This window comes from Cetorhinus maximus, chromosome 14 (assembly GCF_964194155.1).
Source record: "Cetorhinus maximus chromosome 14, sCetMax3.hap1.1, whole genome shotgun sequence".
Taxonomy (NCBI): Eukaryota; Metazoa; Chordata; class Chondrichthyes; order Lamniformes; family Cetorhinidae; genus Cetorhinus; species Cetorhinus maximus.
Genome location: NC_135892.1, coordinates 92,372,685 through 92,390,955, shown reverse-complemented (window position 1 = coordinate 92,390,955; position 18,271 = coordinate 92,372,685). Strand labels below are relative to the sequence as shown.

Genomic DNA, 18,271 nt, shown 5'->3' with positions numbered 1-18,271 from the left:
GTCCTGAAAGCAGAATATAGAGAGCTAGAAAATAAATTAAAAAACAGTACCTCAAAGGTTGTAATTTCAGGATTACTCCCAATGCCACGTGCTAGCGAGATCAGGGGTAGGAGAAAAGACCAGATGAATGCATGGCTGGAGAGATGGTGTAGGAGGGAGGGATTTAGATTCCTGAGGCATTGGGACCAATTCTGGGGAAGGTGAGACCTGTACAAGCTGCACAGGTTGCACTCCAGCAGGACCGGGACCAATATCCTAATAGAGGTATTCACTAGTACTGTGGAGTAGGGTTTAAACGAGATTGGCGGGGGGGGGGGGGGGGGTGGGAACCTGAGCGGGGAGACACAAGAGAGGGAAACAAAGATAGGAATGAAAGGCAGAAAGGTAGAAAGCAAAGGTAGAAGGCAGAGGAAACAAGGGCTAGCAGCAAATAGGGCCATAGTACAAGAAAAATTAGTGAAAATGTTAAAAAGACAAGTCTTTAGGCACTGTATCTGAATGCATGGAGCATTTGCAATAAGGTAGATGAATTAACAGCGCAAATAGATGTAAACGGGTATGATATGATTGCGATTGCAGAGACATGGCTGCAGGGTGACCAAGGCTGGGAACTTAATATCCAAGGGTACTCGATATTTAGGATGGACAGTCAAAAAGGAAAAGAAGATGGTGTGGCATTGTTAGTTAAGGATGAAATCAGTACGACAGTGAGAGAGGATATTGGCTCAGAAAATCTAGATGTAGAATCAGTCTGGGTGGAGCTAAGTAGCAACAAGGGGTGGAAAACATTAGTGGGAGTTGCATATAGGCCTCCAAACAGTAGTGATAAGGTAGGAGACAGCATTAAACAGGAAATTAGAGATGCATGTAACAAGGTTGCTACAGTAATCATGGGTGACTTTGATCTGCATATAGACTGGGCAAACCAAATTAACAATAATATTGTCGGGGATGAACTCCTGGAGTGTGTACAAGATGGTTTTTTTAGACCAGTATGTCGAGGAACTGACTAGGGAACAGGCTGTCCTAGATTTGGTATTGTGCAATGAGAAGGGGTTAATTAATAAACTTGTTGTGAAGGGTCCTTTAGGGAACAGCGACCATAGCATGATAGAATTCTTCATTAGGATGGAAAGTGAAGTAGTCCGATCTGAAACTCGGGTCCTAATTCTTAACAAAGGAAACTATGAAGGTATGAGGTGTGAGTTGGCTAAGATAAATTGGGGAGTTTCATTAAAAGGCATGATGGTGGATAGACAATGGCTAATATTTAAAGAACAAATGTATGCATTGCAACAGTTATACATTCCTTTCTCGCACAAAAACATAACAGGGAAAGCAGCCCAACCACGGCTAACAAAATAAATTAAAGATCGTTTTAGGTCCAAAGAGGAGTCATATAAAGTTGCTAGATAAAGTAGCAAGCCTGAGGATTGGAAGCAGTTTAGAATTCAGCAAAGGAGGACCAAGAGATTGATTAAGAGGGGAAAAATAGAGTATGAGAGTAAACTTGCAAGGAACATAAAAGCGGACTGTAAGAGCTTCTATAAGTATGTAAAAAGAAAAAGGTTGGTCAAGACAAATATAGGTCCCTTACAGCCTGAAACCGGAGAATTTATGATAAAGAACAAGGAAATGGCAGAGCAATTAAACAACTACCTTAGCTCTGTCTTCATAGAAGAAGACACAAATAACTTTCCAGAAATACTAGGAAACCAAGGGTCTAGTGAGGAGGAGGAATTGAAGGAAATTATTATTACAAAACAATAGTGCCAGAGAAATTAATGGGACTGAAAGCCAGTAAATTCCCAGAGGCCGATAATCTACATCCCAGGTACTAAAGAAGGTGGCCATGGAAACAGTGCATGCATTGGTGTTGTCTTCAAAAATTCTGTGGATTCTGAAACAGTCCCGGCAAATTGGAGGGCAGCAAATGTAACCCCGCTATTTAAAAAAGGAGGGAGTGAGAAAGCAGCGAATTACAGACCTGCTAGCCTAACATCAGAAGTAGGGAAAGTGATAACAGGACACTTACAAAATACCAACAGGATTAGACAAAGTCAACATGGATTTATAAAAGGGAAATCATGGCCAGAATTTTCCCGTCGGCAATTTGGGGGCGGGGCCCGTTCGCTGATGGGAAAATGACGCGGGGTGACGTTGGGATGAACCCCCGACGTCATCCCGGTCCCTTTAAATTTTTAGGAAGGCTCAGGGAGCAGTGCGCTCTTTCGCGCGCATGCTGGGGATTCCCAGCTTCCTGTCGGGCAGGCTGCTGGGCGGGCCCTAATTGGCCCACCCACTCAAAATGGCGGCGGGCCCTGTTTCGGTGGCAGGGGTTGGCTGTCCACCCGCCGCTGAGCCGGTGGGGCCCGCATGCCTACCAAGGGCAAAATCCTGCATGTTTGAGAAACCTGTTGGAGTTTTTTGAGGACACAACTAGCAGAATAGATAAGGGAGAACAAGTGGATGTGGTGTATGGATTTTCTGTAAGCTTTTGATTAAGAACCACATAAGAGGTTAGTGTGTAAAAATAAAGCACATGGGATTGGGTTCATATGTTGGCATGGATTGAGAATTGGTTAGCAGACAGGAAACAGAGAGTAGGAATAAAGGGTCTTTTTCGGCGTGGCAGCCAGTGACTAGTGGGGTACCACAGGGATCAGTGCTTGGACCCCAGCTATTCACAGTATATATCAATGATTTGGATGAGGGAATCAAATGTAATATTTCCAAGTATGCTGATGGAATGAAGCTTGGTGGGAATGTAAGCGATGAGGAGGGTGTTAAGAGGCTTCAAGGCAATTTAGACAGGTTGAGTAAGTGGGCAAATACATGGCAGTTGTGAAGTTATCCACTTTGGTAGAAAAAACAGAACGGCAGAGTATTATTTAAATGGTGATAGATTTGGAAATGTTGATGTACAAAGGGAGCTGGGTGTCCTTGTACACCAATCACTGAAAGCAAGCATGCCGGTGCAGCAAGCAGTTAAGAAAGCAAATGGTATGTTGGTCTTCATTGTAAGAGGACTTAAGTGCAGGAGCAAGGATGTCTTACTGCAGCTGTACAGGGCCTTGGTGAGACCACACCTGGAGTATTGTGTACAGTTTTGGTCTCCTTACCTAAGAAAGGATATACTTGCCATGGAGGGAGTGCAGCAAAGGTTGACCAGACTGATTCCTGGGATGGCAGGATTGTCGTATGAGGAGAGATTGGGCCAGCTAGGCCTGTATTCACTGGAATTTAGAAGAATGAGAGGAGATATCATTGAAACATATAAAATTCTGACAGGGATGGACAGACTGGCTGTAGGGATGATATTTCCTCTGGCTGGGGGGTCCAGAACAAGTCACAGGATACGGGATAGACCATTTAGGACTGAGATGAGGAGAAACCTCTTCACTCAGAGGATGGTGAACCTGTGGAATTCTCTACCACAGAAGGCTGTGGAGGCCAAGTCTCTGAATATATTTAAGAAGGAACTAAATCGATTTCTGGACTCCAAAGTCATCAAGGGGCATGGGGAGAGTGCGGGAGTACGGTGCTGAGATAGAGGATCAGCCATGATTACATTGAATGTCGGTGCAGGCTTGAAGGGCTGAATGATCTACTCCTGCTTCTATTTTCTATGTTTCTATGTTCGCCTTTGATAATTGGCCTTAATCAGCCATTCACTTACCATAATTGACTATCAGCCCCCATCCTACCTTCAGGGTAATGGCCCGTGGACAAGATGGTGCTGGCACGGTGGCCAACAGCGCCTCTTGCCTTCCTCTGTTCTTGCCCCTATATGGTGGTGAAAATTCTGCCCTTGGTCTTTAATTATTTTAGGCTATTTCAATAGAGCGCCTGACCTATATGCAGTAACTGCTTAAGGCGGCACATTTGAAATCAGAAGTACATGACCTTGAAAGTTGTCAGCCATAAATATACATCCTATCAATCTATAATGCAGTGTTCTGAGCTGCTTTAACAAACAGCTAATGAGTAACATCTTATTTTGGGTTTACCCACTAGCCTGTAATCTGTGTGTTTCATATCTTGGATATCTGAATTTTGAGGGCTCTGAAACAAAGCTTGAAGAAATCCTGTTGCTCATTTTGGCCTGTTTTCCTTTATCCCAATATTTTCTTGTATGAAGCGTTTGGAACATCACAGGATTTGCTGAGTTTGACACTCTTAATTTATCTGTTTTATCTTGCTGGCCACTGAGGCCATAGGTAATGAAAGTTTTTAACTGCCCCTGAATAAACCATTTTAATGATTTCAATGTCCGCATCAAACTCCCTAGGCTTATTTTTGAAACAGATATTGCTGTGTTTTTATGACTCTCATATCCAGTTTAACGCTCTATTTTAGATCTGAGTTAATGTGTGTCCCCTGGTACTTCAGCAAATCAGTGATCTCAGCTCCTTTTCATTTTACACTCTGGGATTAATATAAATGTTTATATTCTTTTTCATTGTTTTAAGGCTTCTGCTTAAGTCTTTCTTTCTCACATTACTATTTCATGGATGTTTCCAAGATATGCACAATTCCTGAACAAAATGGTGATTAGTGCTTTCAGGCCTACACCAGTGCAGCTCCTACAGTTACGTGCAAGCGCACTATACTATATGGTTGATGGCCTGTTCTTTCTAAATCTTTCATGATCTTCCTCTTCCCAACATTAATATCCTCATCAGGTCTTCAAAACTGTTGAGTGCCTTATCTCCCTTAGGCTTTCCCTCCTCCTCCAATCGTACAACCTTTTAAAACCCAACTTTGCATCCTGATTTTTCTAATCTCCTTTATTTTTCTCAAGCATGGTACTCAGTTTCAATTTTCAGGATCCTAACCCTGCACCCAAGTTTATCTAGTTGAAAAGCATTGGTCTAAGGTAAATCTTGTTTTCCTTGTCAGAAGCATTATTCTATTATTAAGCATTATTCTATTCGGCTTCCATATAGCCAGCAAGACACATATTTTTCTGGTTGTTTCCACTCATCACTGTCTTGTTATTTTGTTCACTTTTACATAGACAACGCCACCCTACTGCTTTTTCCATTTTGCATTGATTTGTTCAGCACAGTTTTTTTTTTCAAGTTTTCCATTTTTTTCAATCAATTCAGCAACTTGACCATTTTCCTATATTTGGGAAGCTTTCAATTTGTGATGTATCAGTCCATGACATAGTAAGTTGAGCTCTGGTGTTTTGGATCCTTCGTATCCTTCTCATTAAGGCAGCTATCTCCCCATTAAGGTGGATTTGTAAGTTTGAATATATATTCTATATGCTGTTTATTTTGTTTCATAATTTTCCAGCCTAATTCATATGCAAGACTAAATAATTCATTAACAATAACTAAGTCCAGAACCAAAGTTCACATTGAGGTTTTGAGATGTAACTGAAATGATATTGATGTAATGAGTTTCCAGTGTACAGCATGCCAAAGTCTAGGATATAACCTGAAATACAGTTTTCTAGAGATGTTAATGGCTAAGACTGAAATATAACTATTAGTGTATTCCAGCTTATCAAATTGGATTTTTAATTTTGTTCTACTCTGAGAAAATCTCTTTTAAGTTTTTACCTCAATGACTCAGTTGGTCCAGGCACATGGTATACTCAGAATTACATTGTTCATTGTTTTGTTTGAAGGCTAATCCCACCATCCAGAGTGTTTGCTTGGGAGAGAATAATGTAATTGAAGAGGAGCTAAAAGCAAATGGCAATGTCACAGAGTGGGCAGGAGGTGGAGGAGGTGGTGGAGGAGCCACATTCATTTTCAAGGTGAGGATTTATAATAGTTTGGTTCGTCACAAATTTTTTTTAAAAAAGGCATCCACCATCTTATCAATCAGGAATCATCGAATCACTGGAATTTACAGGAGGGAAGGAGGCCATTTGACCCATTGTGTCCACACTTCAGCCTTGTAGGTTACAGCGCTTCAGGTGCAAAAATCCAAGCCACTTAAAGAGCCTTAGAAGAAATTTTATTTTTAACGTAATATTCCATTTCAAGCAGGGTTCTGCCAATAGTACTGAATGATGGCAAATGTTTTCTTTTGCCTCAGACAGGGAATGCTTTTGATTCTGCATTTGGACCGAATTGTGTGGTTCCGGTCATCTTAATCAGAAAACATGAGGGGAGGATTTATAGTTACAGAAGCTGGTGTGTAGGAGTGCTGGGGAATTTGAATGTCTGGCACAGATCCATATTGTAAGATCTGTGGCACTTTACTGCTGAGTTTACTGCTGAGACTTATTAGATAAGCCTAAAGTGTTCTTCCTGATAAGAAGCGTTATTACAATTGATTTAAATGAAGCTATTACAAATTTCACATCTGCACTGGATATTCTCTTGGGCTTGGTGTCACTGATCACTCCTGTAAGTACATCTTACTTACCTTATACTCTGGAAAAGACTTTTATCACCTAATATCTATACAATAGTGTGACCCAAAGGCTGTAATTGCAGCCTCCCGTGATCTTGCATGTTGTTGGCAAATCAAAGTCCATGGAATTAAAGGGACATGGATATAAAATTGGCTAAGGAACCGAAAGCAGAGAGGAATGGTGAATGGTTGTTTTTCAGAATAGAGGGAGATGTACAGCAGTATATCAGGACCACTGCTCTTGTTGATATATATCAATGACCTGACCTTGATTAAACAGGGCATAATTTCAAAGTTTGCAGGTGACACAAAAGTTGGAAATATAGTAAACCATGAGGAGAATAATAACAGACTTCAGGAGGACATAGACTGGTAAAATGGGGAAAATATGGCAATTGAGATTTGATGCAAAGACCTGTGGTGATACATTTTGATAAGAAGAATGAGGAGAGGCAATATGAATTAAATAGTACAATTCTAAAGGGAACATAAGAATAGAGAGACCTGGGACATACATAAATCTTTGAAGGTAGCAGGAGCAGTTGAGAAGGCTATTAAAGAGCATATGAGATCCTTGCTTTATTCATAGAGGCACAGGGCCATATTTTCATGTAAGGACAGGAAAACGTGAGTTGGATCCTTTGGCAGCTTCCAAAACATGAAGGGACCATTCCTGCCATATTTTTATCTCTTGAGAGATGTGGGCAGGGAGGGGTTGGGTTTTGCGAGTTGCAATGCAGTGCAGAAGGAATATGGCTGTGGATGTGGGTTGGTTAGAAGGTCCACCTTGGTTTTCAGGAACAGTATCCCAGATCCCAGTATTGTTCTTATGCTCAGTAAATTTCACCCCTTTCCCCCTTCCACCCCCACCCATGTCCATGCTCCCTCACGCTCCCTATGCCCCTCCATGCCCCCTCGTACTCTCCCCATGCATGCTCCATGCTTGCCATATATCTTCTATAGCCAGTCACCCAGTATCCACCATAGGCAGACCTCAGGATGTCTTTGAAATGGACATTAAAAAATAAACTCCTAACAATCTAAGAGAGCTGTCATTCAAGCACATTTCATACTGAAAAAAATTCTTTATCAAAAAAGCCATTCAAAAAAATAAATCCCCTCAAATGGTCAATATGTCATAAAAATAAACAAACACCTATTCACTTGCCACATCAAAGAGAGATAATCCTTTAATAATCTCTTAAAACTGTGGACCAAAATCTGAACACAGCCCCCTGTTGAGATAAGTGGTTATAACTTTTGAAACTCAACCAAACATTCATAATGGGTTCAGTGTCAAACAAATCCTGGGAAATATAAACAATTGAGTCTATTGAATCTGAAAAAAAAAACCAGATGGGGCAGAATCTTCTGCCTTTCGGGCGGGCTGGTTGGGTGTGGGCGTGGAGCCAATCACCGCCCATGATTGGCTGCATGCCGCCATTTTACGTGGGCGGGCCAATTAAGGCATAAAGAGCGCAGAAATTTCCAGGAAGCACAGAGCTGCCTCAGGGAGATAAAGTTCAGTTTTATAAAGTTTGAAAAAAAGAAAGATTAAAATTATTCAGACATGTCCCCTCATGTGACAGTGCCACATGAGCTGAGACATGTTTATGAATTGTCAAAATTTTTAAAATTGATTTAATAAAACCTTCATGAGACCTTATCCCACCCGTGGATGAGGTTTCATGAAAAACGCGAAGGCAGTTTGGGCTCTTCGCCTGCCTGCCAACCTTAAGTTGGACGGGCAGCATTGAGAATTAGTGTAATTAGTTTATTAATGACCTTAACAGGCCTTTGACAGTTTGGCGGGTGCGCAGCCACCTCTGGCGCGCGCCCACCGAACAGAAGATCTGAATGACGCGAGGTGACATCAGGATGCATGCCCAATGTCACCACGCTTCATTTTACGCATGTCAAAATTATCCCCATGGTCTTTTTTTAAGCTACACCAGACATCCTGGCAACCAAAGCAGTTCAAGAACAAGTGGTTATCCAAGTGAAAGCTGCTGAAGGTTTTTTTTCATTTAAAAGGACTCTGCGCATTCAAGTTACTTCAAATTATTACACACGAGATTCCAAGCAGTGTTTTCTTCATTTTTAATGCATGATAGCACTTTTCCCAATGGGAAAAGTACTCTAATGAATCTTAACACTTAAACAATGCTGGTCAATTTATTGGTCACCTTAGCTTTTCAAGACAGAGCCCTATGATGTATCATTGCAATTGAAACACATCTACATCCCAGTACAATATCTAATAGTGACATTTGAAATTGTCCAAAGATTTAATACTTACTTGTCAGAATGTTTCTGACTCCTCATTAGGCTCTCCCAAGTGGTAAAGGACTTTCTAATAAGATTGGTTTTATTAGGATTTCCAAAAACTGCACCAGCTTAGGAAAATAGCGGGGAAGGAGCAAGGAAATTTGAACTTTCTATAGGGCTCAGAATGTCGACCCTGTCCTCAGAAGAGGTGTATGTGGAGTCGTGACCAATGCCTTCTGACCCGCGAAAAGGTTATGCAAGATATTGAGATTGTTTGACCCCATTCCCGCCTCCACTGGGCCTGGACTATAGAGTAAAAAAGCAATGAAGTTACACCAAACACCTAAAAACACCAGTTAGGCCTTAGTTGAAGTGTTGTCATTAATTATGGGCACTGCACTTTAGGAAGGATGTCAAATTCTTAGAGCAAGTGCAGGGGAGATTTACTGGAATGGTACCAGGGACGAAGGACTTCAGATATGTGGAGTGACTAGAGAAAATGGGATTGCTGTCCTTAAAGCAGAGAAGGTTAAGAGAAGATTTCATAAAGGTGTTCAAAATTATGGATGGTTTTGATAGAATTGGCAGAAAGATTAGAGAGGATTTGAGGATAATTGTTTTCATCCAGAGGGTGGTGAGGGTCTGGAACTCCCTGCTTGAAGGGTGGTAGAGGCAGAAACCCTCACTGCATTTAAAAAAAATACTAGGATATGTGCTGTAATCTGCAGGGCTACAAACCAAGAGCTGGAAAGTGGAATGAGGCTGCAAAGCTCATTTTAGGCCAGCACACGCACAATCGGCTGAATGGTCTCCTTCTGTGCAACAAATGTTTGATGTTTTATTTAACTGTATTTAAAAATTGTGCTTGCATCCCTGAAATATTCCAGATGGAAAATGGAGAACCAATACCATTACTGATAGCAGCAGGTGGAGGCGGCAAAGCCTATCTGAGTAAAGATTCCAGTTTCCCTGAAGAGATGCTAGAAACTGATTCCTCTGTTCCAGGTGTGAATGGGATGTCAGGTGCTGCAGGTCAGTGATGTCCTTTAACAGCTTCCTTTGGTCTTCTGTCGAATTCACTATGCCTACTGTTTTGGAATCACCTGCAAATTTCAATACCATTCCCTCTAGTCCTATATCATATATTTTAGAAGGGAATTTGTAGCTATGCTTTGAATGCTAAGATGTCCTCTTTGGCTTGGAGTACCAGAACATCTCTGGAATCATCTCTTAAGGAAACAAAAAAAAAGCCAAGCATATTTTTCTTTTAACTGAAGAAGGTCAGCATTAGGCAAAGACAGGTGTCTTTGGATTTCTTCCACATCAGCCTGCCCATAGTCTGAAGTCGAGAGTAATGTATTATCATGTAAGCATATGAGTATAAAACTGAATTTTGTTTTCAACTTTATAGTATTCTAATGTGAATATTCTCAACTTTAACTCAATTTGCCTGAATCTATTCCACTGAGGTTTTGGCTTCTGGATGAATTTTAGACAGTAAGTCCAGACAGCTTAGATTTTTATTTTCTTCAAATGTGTCTCTTCCTGAGGGTGGTACAGTTTCACAGGTGTTGGCCACATATCAGAGCATTGCCCAAGTGGTCGCTCTTCATGCATGAGTCCAAACAGGTGGTCTATTTAACTATGGAAGGCATCACAATCATGCTCAATCCAATCCCCACTCAATGTCCACAAGCATTCACTTTCCAGCAAAAATCACTGGCTAGTGATCAGGCAATTCATAATTTTACCTAACAATTTGAAGGGGGAAGAACTGCTTTCTTCTGTTGTCCTCTTTACTGTTGTCCTCTTTAATTCATGTCCCTAGAATTTTTGCTTTCATAGGCCTCAGGCTGAATTGAAGAAGTTTTTCACCTGTTATCAAAAGAATTGTCGTAATGTTCTTATATTGTGGGAATAACATGACCTTGCAAAGCAATCACACCGTAAAGTTCCTTAACTTATGAAGCCTTAAATCCTTCAGCCCTTAGCCTTATTGATCTCCTTATAATTACTTCAAGTAGATTGCTGACACATTGGTGTTATATCCCATTTCACCAATTCACATGCAATTTGGAATGTCACAAACAGTCTCTCTGCAAACCACTCTGTAGATATTATCTTTGATATGCCATTAGCACTTCAAATCACAGACAATTTAACAAAAACTACTACAGCATAATATTTGTATTTTATTGCCTCAAATATAATTTGTAAATGTTACTTAAGGTGACTTAAAGTAATGTGTAATTTGTGTGACTAATCAGCTCTAAATCATTGGCCTCAGAGTGAACTCAAGTCTGTCCTTCCTTCAATGAATGACTGCAGTGGGTCATTGTCATGACAAATTAGTACCTTGCACTTTGAACTAGACAACCCGAATGTAAATTACAATACCTGCTGACATTTCAGCACTGCTTTCCTCCCATGTGGAGTTGCTAATCACAACCAGCCACAGTGTGAAACTGAGACAGAATGCTTGGCCTCTGGTAGGTTGGGAGAATGGATATCCGCTACCATATAACCACAAAAAAGCGCCAGAAACAGTTATGGAAGTGTCCAGAGTCTACTGGAATCCAGGGCCTAGAAAGGACCATTGGACCCAGCAATACATTCCTTTTCCATAGATCAACCTTACTTCCTCTCATCACATCCCTCAATGCCTTCACTTTTCAGTTGCCTCTTGCATCCATTTATGCCATTTGCATCAATTACTTTTGCTGATAACTTAATCAACAAGCTCAAAATCCTTAATGTAAAAACCGTTATACCTGGGCTTCCTTTCTTACTCCTGACTTTCCAATTTATAGCTTGTGGCCCTTAGATTAATGGTACAAAGCTAGATAGGAATGTAAGCTGTGAGAAGGATACAAAGAGGCTGCGAAGAGATATAGACAGGTTAGGTGAATGGGCAACAAAGTGGCAGATGGAGTTTAAGTGGGGAAGTATGAGATTATTTACTTTGGGAGCAAGAATAGAAAAGCAGAATATTTTTTAAAAGGCTTGAAACTTTTAAATGTTGATTCAGAGTGATTTTGGTATATTTGTACAAGGAGCACAGAGGGCTGAAATTTAGAAGCAGATTGGGGTTGGATTGGAGGTGCCGCTCGTAATTTCACGTTACTGGCTGTCATGCCAGTTTGGTGCCACAATCTCAATCCCAAGCCATTTTTGGAAAAGCCAGCTCAAGGCCAGATTGGCTGGCTACCAGCAAGGAGCAGGTAGCCAACTGAGGGAAATTAGGGACAATTACAGGGTTTCCAGTCAGCAATGCAGGCAAGAGGCATTGGCAGGCAACCACAGTGGGTGCACATTGGGACAGGGTGGGTGTGGGCTATGATTAATCCAGCAAAGGGCCCCCCACTCATAGCAGGGCTGCCGAGCTGCAGCAGCAGTCTCTGGCTGTCTGATGGAGCAGTTGTCCCTCCAGAATCACAGCCAGGCAGCTGTGGCCCTCTTAAGTTTTTAATAGCTAACCATTTCATCTTTTGTGCTCTCTCTGTCTCTCACCATCATGAATCAGCAGCTTCCACCTTGGCCGGTGTCTGTGCTGGAGGGCCTCCATTGGCGCTCCATCCTTGGGAAGCCACCCACCTCCTTAATTGGGTGGTGAGCCCCACTCCTTGCCATTAATTGGCCTGGTCCTTTAAGAATCCAGATGGGCCATGCCTGGAACATGTCACGCGGGGTTAAGGCCCAGAACTGGCCTCAGTTTCAGGTTCACAACCCTCATGGACAGAAAATCTCAGCCAGAAAATTAACATGCAAGTACAGCAAGCAATTAAAAGAAAGACTTACATTTATATGGTGCTTTTCATGACCAACGGGTGCCTGAAAACATTTTTCAGGCAATGAAGTACTTTTTGATGTGTGGTCACTGTTGTAGTGTAGGAAACACTGCATCCAATTTGTACAGCAAGCTCCCACAAACAGCAATGTGATAATCACCAGACAATCTGTATTTTATGTTGAATAAGGGATAGATATTGGCCAGGACACTGGGGATAACTCGCCTGCTCTTCTTCAAAATAGTGCCGGGGGATCTGAGAGGTCAGAAAGGGCCTCAATTTAACATCTCATCTGAAAGATGGCCTCCAACAATGCAGCACTCGCTCAGTACTGCACTCGAATGTCAGCCTACATTTATGTGCTCAAGCCCTTAAACCCAGAGCCTTGTGACTCAAAGGCAAGATTGCACCCACTGAACCATTGCTGATTAAAGAAGCAAATGGCATGTTGGCTTTTATTGCAAAGGGATTGGAGCACAAGAATAAGGCAGTCTTGCTATAATTATGCAGGGCTTTGGTGAGACCGCATCTGGAGTACTGTGCACAGTTTTGGTCTCCATATCTGAGGAAGGATATATTTACCTTGGAGGCAGCAGAGCAAAGGTTCACTAGATAGATTCCTGGGATAAGAGGGTTGCCCTATGATGAGAGGATGAGTAAATTGGACCTATATTGTTTCCCTTGATGGAGAATTCTAGAACCAGGGGACATAGATTCAAGATAAGTGGCAGAAGGTGTAGGGGGGACATGAGGAAGAACATTTTTACGCAGAGGGTAGTGGGTGTCTGGAATTCGCTGCCCAAGTTGGTGGTAGAGACAGAAACTTTAAACTCTTTTAAAAAGTATCTGGATCTGCACTTAAAGTGCTGTAAACTGCAGGGCTATGGGCCGGGTGCAGGAAGGTGGGATTAGAAAGGGCACCTGGGTGTCCTCGGGCTGGCATGGACAAGATGGGCCAAGTGGCCTCCTTCTGTGCTGTAACTTTTCTATGGTTCTGTGGAGCTCAGATGAATAAGAGGTGATCTTATTGAAACATTTAGGGTTCTGAAGGGGCTTGACAAGGTAGACACTAAGAGGTTGTTTCACCAGGCTGAGGGATCTAAAACACGGAGGTTAAGGGGTTGATCATTTAGCACAGAGAAGGGGAAAAATTTCTTCAATAAAAGGGTTGTGAATCTTTGGAATTGTCTGCCCCAGAAGATTATGGATGCTGCATCATTAAGTAGATTTAATGCTGTGATGGATGGATTTTGATCTTTCAGGGAACCAAGAGATGTGGAGAGTGGGCAGGAAAGCAGAGCTGAGGCAGCAGATCAGTCATGATTGTATTGAATCGTGGTGCAGGCTTGAGGGGGCATATGGTTTACTCCTGCTCCTATTTCTTATCGTTCAGTGTTAGAACATTTCACCATAATACACAATTTGTGTGGATCAGTTTTGTCAATCACTCCATTCAAAAGGTGAAAAAAGGTTTAAATAAATGACACTAAATGCCTGTCTGTTTTAAAAAAAGAATTTAAACTTCCAAGACTTGAGAAGAAATCAATTTTCAACTCATCTTTATTGGTTTTGGCTATCTTTTCTCAAACATTCATAAATGACCATGGTATTGCTTACAGTGAGTCAGAAGATTTGCTATTTTGGAATAGAGGTTATCTAATTCCATGTACAAGGTAACTGACCTGTAAAAGGTCAGTTTTTATTAAATCATATTACCCTGGTGCTTTGGGATTAAATTCCACAAGTCTCAGAGACCAGTGGCTGCAAGATCAGGCCAGAGGCTGAGAATTCTGTGGTGAGTAACTCACCTCCTGACTTTCCAAAGCCTTTTCACTGTTGTAAGGTGTTGGGTGTAGTTCAGTAGGCCTTATGAAGGTATTTGTAGTCTTAGGTGGTTCAACAGTAAGTATGTATTAACTACTAGAAACTATATACATAGGTACAGTAAAGGTCCAAGCTGGGAGCTGCCTCCATGCTTGCTTCTACACATGGCTCTGCCCAACACTACACTGACCCCTAGGTGCATGGGTGTTCTCTTACATCACTGTGTGGACAGTACTGTACTTAGTCCTACGTTAACTATTTATGTGCCAAACCCTTATACTACATCAACCATCTACAAAGCGCAAGTCAGGAGTGTGATGGAATACTCCCCACTTGCCTCGATGAGTGATATCTGCAAAACACTCAACAAGCTCAACACTATCCAGGCTAAAGCAGCCCGCTTGATTGGAACCACATCTACCACCTGAAACATTCAGTCCCTCCACCACCAGTGCACAGTGGCTGCAGTGTGTACCATCTGCGAGATGTACTGTAGCAATCACCAAAGCTCTTATCACAGTACCCACCAAACCTACAACCTAAACCCCCAAGCTCCATGGACGCCCCCAAAAGAATCAGGGCAGCAGACACTTGGGAACACCACCAACTGCAAGTTCCCCTCCAAGCCATACGCCATCCTAGTTTGGAAATATATCACTGTTGCTTCACTGTCGCTGGATCAGAAACCTGAAATTCACTCCCCAGCTGCACTGTGAATGTCCCTGCACTACATGGGCTGCAGTGGTTCAAGAAGGCAATTCATCACCACCTTCTATCAAGAGCAATTAAGGATTGGCAATAATTGCTGGCAATGCCAGGGATGCCCATATCCCATGGACGAATAAAAAAAAAGTCTGTCCATTATTTTATCAAAAGTATATTAGAAAGAAACTATTGTATGGAAATAGGTTGTTTGGGCCATCCAGTCTGTGGTGATATTCATTCTTCACATGAGTATTAGTCCTGGAAATTGGCTGAGAGTCATCCTGGACCAGATGACGCAATATGCTACTGCTTCCTTGAGAAGCTGTGCCTCTTTCTTCACTCCTTTTCAGTTAAGTGCAAGAATGTTCTGCTTAGTTGGGAGGGCAAGGGCAGGTGTGGGTAAGTTCCCTAGCACATCCTGGCCCTCCCACTGAATGACTGTGTCCTTTCTCCTCCTCCCATTCCTCCAAGTAGCTGAAGTTGGTGGGGTTTGCAGCAACGTGTCTAAGGGACAAAAATCTAGCCTCTTTGCGACAATAAGCTCATGAAAAACCTTCTTGCCTCCCACCTTCACACAATGCCGTTAGGGTTCTTCATTTCAGAGTAGTAGATGATATCAGCAGATGAACCTTTCAGATATTTAAAAGAAGCCCTTGCCTTCAGTGATTTCCCCATGGTTTGTGGGTAGGAACAAGGACTAGCAAATGGGGAACTAAAGGTACAAAATTGAGGTAACATCCTGGCTCCACTTTGGCCACATTTGGATATGTTAATGGGGCTTTCTCTTGTTTGATATTGGAACTTGCCCTGCTGCCTGACCAATGATTAATTCCTAGGGTGGGATTTAATGGCCTCCATAGGCAGGGTTTGGAATCGAGAGGCAGTGTGATTAGGTAGAAGGTGCAGGGTGGAGATCCCACCCCCTTCCCACCTCCCTCCGAACAAGTCCAGGGCAGGAAGGCTCAAAGACAGCCTTCCTGCCTGGAGGCAAGAATATCTATGGTTAGGTCTGGTGCCCAGGAAGGAGCTTTCTCCTTACAGGTCACACCGTGCCTGATGGAGGCACCCACTAGCAGAAGGGAGGAACCCAGCGTAAGACCTCTCATGACCTTCAAATCAACAACCCCACCCCCCGACCTCGCTGGGGGCTTCATATCTGGCCCCGGTGATCTGGCTCTACTCACCTTTATTTGGACTCCATCATTGATCACTGATTTAGGCCGTGCTGCCAATACTGGAGAGCTGCCAGCCTCTGACTGTCCTGCAGCTCTTCAGGGTGGGCTATCCACCCCACACCAGAATCTCTGGAGGTAAATTATCCTCACAGGAGCCAGGAAGCCCAATGGTGAGAAGGTAAATGCCCAATTGGGACTTATTCCCATAGGGTCTCCTGAAAATGGCCACAGCAGTATTGCCACTGATTTTCCATTAATTTCTGGCTTGGAGAGGAAAAATCTTTGCAATCGTTCAAGAAGCAATTAGACAATTTGATGTGGGATTGTGAGAAGAAAGAGTAAGTGGCTTCCATTATTTTGTGAATTTTCATTTTCAATCATAAGGGAAAGCAAATATTAATCCACCTACTTCGTACCCATCCCTAAGAACAAATCAAATCTAAGTATTTCATTCAGCCTCAGCAGTAATTCTGAAACCTTAAAGAAAGATCACCTTATTCCAAATTTGACTTTAACATTTCAAAATTGTTCTAGCTTCATAAAAAAATCAATGACATTTTGAAGTGCCTTCTACTGTATTTTATGTATAATATTTACCCTCCCTTCTGCTTGTTTTCTGATATCATCTATGACGTTACTGAAAATTGCTATTCTGACCCTAAGCATTACCCTGTAACTCTAAGCACAGAAATATAATGGCATTCAAGAGAACCCTTTAAGATAGCTTATTCCTTACACCTTAATAGAGACCAAGGCTGTCAAAAACACAAGAACCTTACAACTGCAGGACATCCCCAAGTGCTTTACAGCCAATGAAGGACTTTTGAAGTGTGGTCACTCTTGTAATTCAAGCAGCCAATTTGTGCACAGCATGATCTCACAAACAACAATCCAATTATTGACAGGATAATTTACTTTTGGTGGTGTCTGTGGGATTAATGTTGGCCAAAATACCTCACATTCTTAGAGAAAAGTGCCTTAGGACCTTTTTCATTTATGTGTGATAGCACATCACATCTTGGGGGAGGTGGTGGCATGGTGGTATTGTCACTGGACCGGTATTCTGGAGACCCAGGGTAATGCTCTGGGGACCCAGGTTCAAATCCCACCACAGCAGATGGTGAAATTTGAATTCAATAAAAACCTGGAATTAAAAGTCTAATTATGACCACGAAACCATTGCCGATTGTCGTTAAAAAAAATAGTAATCAGGTTCACTAATGTCCTTTAGGACTCCAGACCCACAGCAATGTGGTTGACTCTTAAAATGCAATTAGAGATGGGCAATAAATGCTGGCCTAGCTAGTGACACCCACATTCCATGCACAAATGAAAAAAAGGACCTTGAATTAATGCCTCATCCAAAAGTTGGCAACTCAAGAGAGGGCAGCACTCCTGCAGGGCTGCACTGAGATGTCAGTTTAGATTAGTTGTTCAACTCTCTGGAGTGAGGCCACAAACCCATGATTTTCTAACAGGGGCAGAAGCGTTATCACTGAGTCAGGGTGAGCATCATTAAAAATATTTCAGATGTGGGAACAAACATAGTTTGATTGTGGTGTGTGCTGAGTTACTTAGGGTTTCTAAAACTGAACTCAGTGTCCCTAGAATAGAAAACAAAATTACTCTGGATAGTGATCAGGGAAGAAACCCTATGTGGATATAGTTCAAGGACAGAATCAGCCTCAGCAATAATATGTCGCCATGGCTAAAGTGGCTGAGGTTGTGAATTTCTTCACAGTTTTCCTGATCAACCAACTATGATTCTGGTCTTAGGCTAAGGCAGTTTAAGACGACTCTGTAGAAACCTTGGAAAATGACCCACAGTTGGGAAAACTTCAGGGACACTTATTCCTTTACTGGCAAGGCTGACATTCCAAGAATGGCCATTTTGAATGATGTACCCAAAACCTGTGGAACCAGCAAGAGTACATCTCAAGAAACTGAAGGGACCAAATAGAAAAAAATAATTGCATGAAGGCCTTGAATAAATTAAAAAACAGCGCCCTCGGCATAATTATTGATGCTCTGGAGAGAAAGCTGCAGCTGTGTTGTCTATGCCTGTATTGTTGCAATTTACTTTTCATATTTATTAATAGCACACTCCCTGATGTCATGACGTATTTAACAAAT

At 42.1% G+C, this 18,271-nt stretch overlaps 1 protein-coding gene across 1 annotated transcript in view; it reads left to right on the top strand.

Annotated features, from left to right (window-relative positions):
• Positions 1-18,271, top strand: part of LOC144689335 (ALK tyrosine kinase receptor-like) — a 274,691-nt gene that overhangs the window by 153,467 nt on the left and 102,953 nt on the right. The window contains exons 5-6 of the mRNA XM_078556369.1: positions 5,642-5,773; positions 9,534-9,678. Coding sequence (XP_078412495.1) covers positions 5,642-5,773; positions 9,534-9,678 — 277 coding nt within the window. The remainder of the gene's footprint in view (positions 1-5,641; positions 5,774-9,533; positions 9,679-18,271) is intronic.